General features: G+C 44.7%; 1 protein-coding gene across 1 annotated transcript in view; it reads left to right on the top strand.

Moving 5' to 3' along the window:
• Window positions 1-1,122: 1,122 nt before the first annotated feature.
• LOC134226765 (inosine-5'-monophosphate dehydrogenase) overlaps window positions 1,123-9,250 on the top strand; it is a 28,522-nt gene continuing 20,394 nt past the window's right edge. Inside the window, exons 1-2 of the mRNA XM_062707737.1 lie at window positions 1,123-1,249; window positions 1,433-1,547. Coding sequence (XP_062563721.1) covers window positions 1,168-1,249; window positions 1,433-1,547 — 197 coding nt within the window. The 5' untranslated portion in view covers window positions 1,123-1,167. The remainder of the gene's footprint in view (window positions 1,250-1,432; window positions 1,548-9,250) is intronic.

Genomic DNA, 9,250 nt, shown 5'->3' with positions numbered 1-9,250 from the left:
GACCATGCACCGAGTTCATCATTGACGTTTGAGCGGTGCGCTGTTTACTAAGAATGAATACTTTTTCATTCATCGAGTTCATGCAAGTGTTCATTTTTAGTAAACAGCGCCCGTCTCAAACGTCATTGCGTTCATTCGGTGCATAGACTAACGCAAAATGAACTCCCCCAAGAAATTATGACGTTTGAGCGGGTCGCATAATGAACGCAAAATGAACTTTTGTTCGAGAAGACGACCCGCTCAAATGTACTCAAATGCACAGGTCTATTGGACCATTACGACATAGACCTGTGCAGGAGTTCATCAAATTCACTCACCCGATGGATTTTTGAGCGGGTCGTCTTCTCGAACAAAAGTTCATTTTGCGTTCATTATGCGACCCGCTCAAACGTCATATTTTCTTGGGGGAGTTCATTTTGCGTTAGTCTCGCATAATGAACGCAAAATGAACTTTTGTTCGAGAAGACGACCCGCTCAAATGTCAAAATCCATCGGGTGAGTGAATTTAATGAACCGCTGCACAGGTCTATTGTCCTGGATTTTCTGGATATGATACACTGCGCGGCGTTTGTAGTGTTCCCAAATGGGTACTTGCACAAAACTTCACGCGGCGAATGACTGTAGAAAGGTACGGCCGCGCCAAACGATACACCGCAATGCTATTCACCCATAAGAATTAAGTAGGTATACGGAGTGCAGAAAGCGCGGCGGTACTTTTCATGAAGGGTTCGCCGCGTGCAATTTTGAGAAAATCAGGCAATATTGAAACAACTGTGTCGAGCCTGATGGCACGGTCCAAGATGAATACAGTGGTAGGTGCTCCAACCTGTCAAGTTTGTAGAAGAGAAGACGGCGGGGGTGAAAAATTCATTTTCAGTGCAAAACGAAAACAAACCGGCTGGCTGTGGTGTATAGGCCTTTTCATGTGACACTGCCGAGACTGCACTTGTTTACAACCGCTGAACAGGCCTGCAAGTCCGAAACTGTCACTTTCATAGAAGAACTGTCAATTGACGATAAAATCAGCTGTTTTTAAACGTCTCGTGAAAAGGCCCATTCATCTTGGCACGGTCTCTGTCTCTGGGTGCTGTCATGCTGTCAGCTGGGCTGTCAGTAGCGTCGTCCCCGTCAGTTCACGCAGTTTGCTCTCATTAAAAGTTTTGACGTATGCTCTGTTTGTGCGGTTCCAGCCAGGAAGGCGGTGTTGTTATATTCTTGAATCTGAACATTTTTCACGTTTTCACTTCAAGTATAGATATTTAAAAGTGTTTCAATTTTTCAGCTACATCGGAAACGAAACAGTTATTTACTTGTTCAAACATATTGACGAAAAACATTAGATATAATAACAAGAAAATAGGAAAAACGGCTTCCCACGTGTTTGCTGTGCTGAAGTATTAGAATATTCTCATTATTTCCTACTTCAAAATAGACCGTATTTTTCAAAAGGCGAAAATTTATACAATGGCAACTGAAAACGGAGTCAACCTAGAGGATGGATTGTCTTGTGAAGACTTATTCCGCAATAGCGACGGACTGACATACAAGTAAGTCTTTTGGATATCAAGGAACAAAAACAAGTAGACATGGCCACATTCAATTAACAAATTACAATGCTGTTGCAAATCATGCATCGAGTACATCTGTAGAAACCCGAATATTTTCATTTGTAATTTATTAGTGTTAACGAAAATCTGGTAGTCACAACTTTTTTTTAGTTTTATAAAAATTTGTTACATCAATTTTATTTCATTTCATTGTATGTAATCACTTCCCGCCAAGGATTGTATTAATCATTTAGTAATTCGCGTTCGATCATTTAGTAGTTTGTCTATACTGCCGCGATTCGCATAAGAGTCCCATGTCGATTTTTCACGATTTTTGATTTTCTTTAAGAAATAAGCTTAAAATGAACTCATCTTTAAGAAAAACTGATAAAATAATAGGCTTTTTTCTAGAAATTTGAAAATCAAAACCCACTTGTGTTGTCTCATCTTGCTATTTATTCGCATAACAGTCACATTGGGGGGCCCTCCTTAGCCGTGCGGTAAGACGCGCGGCTACAAAGCAAGACCATGCTGAGGGTGGCTGGGTTCGATTCCCGGTGCCGGTCTAGGCAATTTTCGGATTGGAAATTGTCTCGACTTCCCTGGGCATAAAAGTATCATCGTGTTAGCCTCATGATATACGAATGCAAAAATGGTAACTTGGCTTAGAAACCTCGCAGTTAATAACTGTGGAAGTGCTTAGTGAACACTAAGCTGCGAGGCGGCAATGTCCCAGTGGGGGATGTAATGCCAACGAAGAAGAAGAAGAAGAAGAACAGTCACATTCCAAATTTTAATACACTCTCACACAAAACATCAATGTAATTATGGTCCATTTAATAGTTCCATAGCAATGTATACAGATAAAGAATATTATGCCAAATTTTCATAAAGATTGCTGGTTTTATCGATTTATTAGAATTTTTTTAATTTCTCCGTGTAAAACGAGTTTGCAAAATTCAACGGCATTTTTCTCAAGTTGAAGAAAACTGACATGGGACGCTTATGCGAATAGGGGCAGTATAACTCATTCCACAAGCTGAATTTTAAAATGTCTTGCATGGTGTGGATTTTTAGTGCGAAGGTTTTTTTACAACTCTGCCTAATGGTTCGTTTTTTGAATTCCATTAGTAACGGAGTTACAGCGATAGTTGCAGTAACTTAGAAAAATAACAAAAATCCAATCATTACTGTAACTATCGCTATAACTCCGTTATTAGTTGAATTCTTACAACGAACTATTAGGCAAAGTTGTAGAAAAACCTTCGCACTAGACATTTTACAAGACATTCCACCATACAAGACATTTTAAAATTCAGCTTCTGGAATGTGTTATTGACAAACTATTAAATGATCGAACGCAAATTACTAGAGCATTGTTTAACCACTACAACATCTTCGCTTCCCACTGATATGCCATTGCCGGCTAATATAGAAAACTTTGCTATACTATTATATTCAGATTGTTCTACTCAGATTATTCCACTATTTGAATAGATAAAGTTCAAATCAACTTCTCATACAGCGATTGACCGTATATTTTCTCTTCCATCTATCTCTATATATAAAAAAATGAGTTTGCATTTCCTTTGAGGCAATATAACTCACGAACGGATGGACCCATCCCGAGCAACGCAGGGTCCGCTTGGCCTAGTTATTAATAGTTAACAGTTAATTATTGTTTAACAACAGCCGAATTGCATTGGTTGCTTGACAAAACAATTAAAAACTCCCTATAAGTCAAGGTGTTTGTCGGATTGATTGTGGACGTGACATTTATTCATTAAACGGATTGGTATATTGATTACTAGTACTTAACACCTAGACGTCTGAATTACAAAAGAGGCCGCGTGGTCGATCGATTACACCTTTTATAATATCGAACTGATGATGCAGATTCCTTGGTGACCGGATTTTTATAGCTGATGTGGCAATGGATCGGTGATTGGCCTGGATGTAACTGTAAAGCCTTTATGGAGTAATATTTTCGTAACATTGACCATGTTTAATACCATAAAAATGAGAAAGATTTATATGGTAGTATATTTGAAAATTTACATCCATATACGCAGACATACTATACATATGACCGAGTAATTATTTCTCTGTGCTACTAATGTCTCAAAACATGCTCATGATTGCTGTCTAACTTGTGTTTGGAATTCCTTGAGAATTTATTGTTTTAGCTTTTCTCTCCTTCGTCGGCCAGAGATTCTGCCCACGCTCGCTTGTCCCGTCGACATTAGCGTTTTACTTCCTTCTCAAGAGCCGCGTATCGTTGACGGGCTAAGAGTTTGGCTCCTCTGGTTTTCGATCGCTCTATCGCGGCTTCGCTTCTCTTCGCTCCTCTATCTTTCTCCAGGTCTCATCGGTGATCCATTGATTTCTCTGGGTGCGTAGTTCGCCCAGATTGTTCTCGCTGGTGGCGATGAAGGCATTCTTGATGGCGGTCCATTGGTCTTCCACGCTGCCACCTTCCGGAATATCTGCAACACGCGTCTCCAGTTATTCAACGAAGGACCGTTTCACCGTGACATCTTCCAGTCGGCGTGTGTTGAATCGTCGTCCAACTCTTTCCTCCTGCCGACGAATCCGCGCAATGCGCATGCGTATTTCGCCGATGAGGAGGTGATGATCAGATGCGATATCGGCACTACGTTTATTCCGTACATCAAGAAGGCTCCGTTTTCATTTTCGGCTGATGCAGATGTGGTCGATTTGATTTTCTGTAAAGCCGTCACGGGAGACCCACGTGACCTTGTGAACCGGTCGATGAGGGAAGAGCGATCCCCCGATCACCATGTTGTTATTACCACAAAATTCTGCGAACAGCTCTCCGTTTTCGCTCATTTCTCCGAGACCATGACGTCCCATAATGCGCTCATGGTTCGAGTTGTCGGATCCGATCTTCACATTTAAGTCGCCCAAACAGATCTTGATATCACCCTTCGGAATTCTATCTACGACGGCATTGAGTTGACTGTAGAAGTTCTCTTTGTCTTGCAGGTCGGCAGCATCGGTTGGCGCATAACATTGAATTATAGTAATGTTTCGGACCAGTGTTCTAAATCTGGCAACGATTATCCTTTCACTTATAGGTTCCCACATCATAAGCGCAGAGTGTGCCTAAGCGCTTAGTAGGAAGCCAACTCCGCGATGCCGGGGAGCATGTTTACCTCGTAAACCAGAGTAAGCAGAACTTGTCCCGACGGCGTTCTGTGTTCTCCAAACTTTGGCCAACAGACTTCACTCAGTCCCAGGATCTCAAGCTTCATGCGGCGTGCCTCATTGGCAAGTTGTGCCAATTTACCCTGCTGGGCTAGGGTTAAAACGTTCCATGTTCCTATTCGTGTCCGTTGTTTCGCGCTAAGAGTCGTCGCCGTAAAATCAGTCCGTATTCTTTCATTATCGGATTCTCGAACAAATTGATGTTTCGGGAACAGTAGGTTGTTGGCCCAAGGTTCCCTATCCACCGGGATGGGGCTGCCATCTTAGGTATAGCTTCCGGGGAATAGCATTTCATACTCAGCCGCTGGATGCCAGAACAGACGCTGTTGGAGCCTCACCTCCTTGGTGAACAGACGCTCGATCAGTCGGGTAAAATTTGTTTAAAGTCCCACCCAACACAAGGACTAGGCTAGGCAAGGCAAGGCTAATTGGAAATTCCACGCGGCAATGTTTGGAGCAAGTCTGGATATCCATCCAATTGAAGAAGAGCCCCATTTTCCTTTGTGCCGTGTACATACCTCCAGATAGAACACGTGACGTTGACTACTTAGATGCCCACTGCCGTTCCGTCTTCACCGTAGTCGAGGGTATGGTAGCGGAGGATGAGCTTCTTGTCATTGGCGACTTCAATCTTTCCGGTGTTTCGTGGAGACCGTTTCACTATGGTTTCCTCTATCCCGATAGACAACGGTCAGTATTTCATTCAGGTGCTTTGCATCTTCTCGATGACTACAGCACGGCGATGCTATCTCAAAACAATCATGTAGCGAATGAGAATCAACGTTGCTTGGACTTATGTTTTGTGAGCAAGCAAGATGTCGCCCCGTTCATCGCCGCAGCTCCAGCTCCCATGGTTAAGCTCGTCCCTCATCGCCCTCCTTTAGTTGTCCGAATTCCGGTGAGCCTTGCCAACGAGTTCAATATATTTCCCGCTTCCGTATCATACAACTTTCGGAAGGCCGATCATCAAAGCATTGTCGACGTACTATCTGGTATGCCTTGGGCCGCTATACTTGCCGATAAAGTCGAAAATGCTGCGTTGACTTTCTCGCATATCTTTTATTATCAGACTAAGGCCGGAATGGCCTGTGCTGCACATAAAAGTCTTCTCCATTCAGCTCGGTCCATGGCTGCACTTCGCCAACCACGCAGTCTGCGGAGGGTCCGCAAATCGTCCTCCACCTGATCGATCCACCTTGCCCGCTGTGCACCTCGCCTTCTTGTTCCCGTCGGATCGTTGTCGAGAACCATTTTCACCGGATTACTGTCCGACATTCTGGCTACGTGCCCGACCCACCGCAGTCTTCCGATTTTCGCGGTGTGAACGATGGATGGTTCTCCCAACAGCTGATGCAACTCGTGGTTCATTCGCCTCCTCCACGTACCGTCCGCCATCTGCACCCCACCATAGATGGTACGCAACACTTTCCTTTCAAAAACTCCCAGTGCGCGTTGGTCCTCCACGAGCATCGTCCAGGTCTCGTGCCCGTAGAGAACTACCGGTCTTATAAGCGTTTTGTAGATAGTCAGTTTGGTACGGCGGCGAACTCTATTCGATCGGAGCGTTTTGCTTAGTCCAAAGTACGTACGATTACCAGCCACTATGCGTCTCCGAATTTCTCTGCTGGTATCGTTATCGGCGGTCACCAGTGAGCACAAGTACACGAATTCTTCAACCATGATCGTCGCCTTGATCAACCGTATCAGTTTATCCGGAAATCCGTTTTCGTGCATTAGCTGCCATAGCTGGTCCCGATCGATTGTATCATATGCGGCTTTGAAGTCGATAAATAGATGATGTGGGCACGTTGTATTCGCGGCATTTCTGCAATACCTGGCGTATGGCGAACACCTGGTCTGTGGTAGAGCGTTCACCCATAAATCCCGCCTGGTACTGCCCCACGAACTCTCTTGCAATTGGTGTTATTCGGCGGCATAAAATTTGGGAGAGTACCTTGTAGGCGGCGTTCAGCAATGTGATTGCGCGGTAGTTGCTACAATCCAGCTTATCGCCCTTTTTGTAGATGGGACACACGACACCTTCCATCCACTCCTGCGGCAGAACCTCATCCTCCCAAACCTTGGTAATCACCCAGTGCAGCGCTCTAGCCAGTGCCTCACCACCGTGTTTAAACAGCTCTCCTGGTAGTTGGTCAACTCCAGGGGCTTTGTTGTTTTTCAGCCGGCCGATCTCCTTCTGGACTTCCTGGAGATTCGGAGCCGGAAGTCGCATGTCCTGCGCGCGTGCTCCTTGGTTCATTACCATACCGCCACCGTTGTCTGCCATATCGCCATTCAGGTGCTCTTCGTAGTGCTGCCGCCACCTTTGAATCACATCACGCTCGTTTGTAAGAAGGTTCCCGTTTATGTCCTTACACATATCGGGCTGTGGCACGTGGCCCTTACGTGAATGGTTCAACTTCTCATAGAACTTTCGTGCGTTATTAGCGCGGTACAGTTCCTCCGTCTCTTCACGGTCTCGATTTTCCTGCTGGCGCTTTTTCCTCCGGAAAATCGAGTTTTGTCTGTTCCGCGCCCGTTTGTATCGTGCCTCGTTCGCCCTCGTGCGGCAATCTCGGCCATGCTCAATTCTTCTCCTCAACTAACTGCTCACATTCGCCGTCATACCAGTCGTTTCTCTGATCCGGAGCCACCGTGCCTAGTGCAGCGGTTGCGGTGCTTCCAATGGCGGATCGAATATCTCTCCAGCCATCTTCAAGAGATGCTGCGCCTAGCTGCTCTTCCGTTGGGAGTGCCACTTCCAGCTGCTGCGCGTAGTCTTGGGCTAGCCTACCGTCTTGTAGCCGCCCAATGTTAAGCCGCGGTGGACGACTCCAACGCGTGTTGATCACCGTCGAGAGTTTTGAGCGCAGGCATACTGCAACGAGGTAGTGGTCGGATTCAATATTCGCACTGCGGTAAGTGCGTACGTTCGTGATGTCGGAGAAGAATTTACCGTCGATTAGAACGTGGTCGATTTGGTTTTCCGTTACTTGATTAGGTGATTTCCATGTGGTCTTGTGGATATTCTTGCGGGGGAAGAAAGTGCTTCGGACTACCATTCCGCGGGAGGCTGCAAAGTTTATGCATCGTTGGCCGTTGTCGTTTGATACGGTATGCAGACTATCCGGTCCGATGACCGATGACATTTCCTCCCTTCCTACCTGAGCGTTCATGTCACCGATGACGATTTTGACGTCCCGCAGTGGGCATCCATCGTATGTCTGCTCCAGCTGCGCATAGAACGCTTCTTTCTCGTCGTCGGATCTCCCTTCGTGTGGGCAGTGCACGTTGATGATGCTATAGTTGAAGAAACGGCCTTTAATCTTCAGCTAGCACGTTCTTGCGTTGATTGGCTGCCACCCAATCACGCGTTGGCGCATCTTTCCCAGCACTATGAAGCCGGTTCCCAGCTCGTTGGTGGTGCCACAGCTTTGGTAGAAGGTAGCCGCTCGATGCCCGCTTTTCCACACTTTCTGTCCTGTCCAGCAGATTTCCTTTCTCGCATATCTTGGCATACGTTATTGACCGACGTGCTCCCAAAAAAGTACACAAGAATAGCTCTCGTCCGTCCTGGTACACTCGAGAATTAAGAGAACTTAAAACTGCTAAGAGAGCTGTCTTAAGAAAAGCACTAAATACCGCACGTTTTCCTTGAAAGATCACTACGTCAGACTCAATAGCACATATAAACGGGTCAGTCGTATATGCTATTCCCGATATCAAAGTAAGATCCAAACCAATCTCAAAACGCATCCTAAACTGTTTTGGAATCATGTCAGCAAGCAACGCGCTGACGTTTTTATAAAAGCTTAAGTTTGCTGACGTTTCTACCGATGAACAGCTTACCGACAACGAAGTACATCACGCAGCAGACAATGGGTCGTATGAATAAAAAGTAGCAAAACTCAACGCTTGTAGTATCTATTCAAAAATAAAGTCCACAGAGAAAACTACATGTTTGATATGAATAAAATCATTTTCGAACTTATGGCATATGTATGTAGTAAAGTTGAACTTACTACTTTTTATTCATACGACCCAATGTTCCCCCCTGGCCATGTTCTAGGTGTTATCCTGTTTCGGCTTTCTTTATCCAGTGGCAGGCTTGTAAAATGTCACCTGCATGTCATTTGACTAATTTGTTAATAACTTTCTTCACAAGTAAAATTCACATCATAATTTTAGATGTACTCATAACGCTTGAGTAGGGCTATATTTTTATTCCAGGGTGCATTGCTCTAAATATAACATCTAAGGCTGGAGAGTGAAAACTCTCCAAAATGTCACGTGTCATTTGACATAATGTCATTTGAATGACATTTTGCCTCCCACGCCCCAGATTACATATTTACAGCAATATCTTGTTAGACAAAGTCGTAGGCACATTTAAGAGCTATAAGTTCGTCAGACATCAATAATCAATAGACAACTTCTGAAAAAAGTTCTGGAAAAATTATACAAACGAATGCAAA

This window comes from Armigeres subalbatus, chromosome 3 (assembly GCF_024139115.2).
Source record: "Armigeres subalbatus isolate Guangzhou_Male chromosome 3, GZ_Asu_2, whole genome shotgun sequence".
Lineage (NCBI taxonomy): Eukaryota > Metazoa > Arthropoda > Insecta > Diptera > Culicidae > Armigeres > Armigeres subalbatus.
This window is presented reverse-complemented; position numbering and strand designations above follow the sequence as displayed.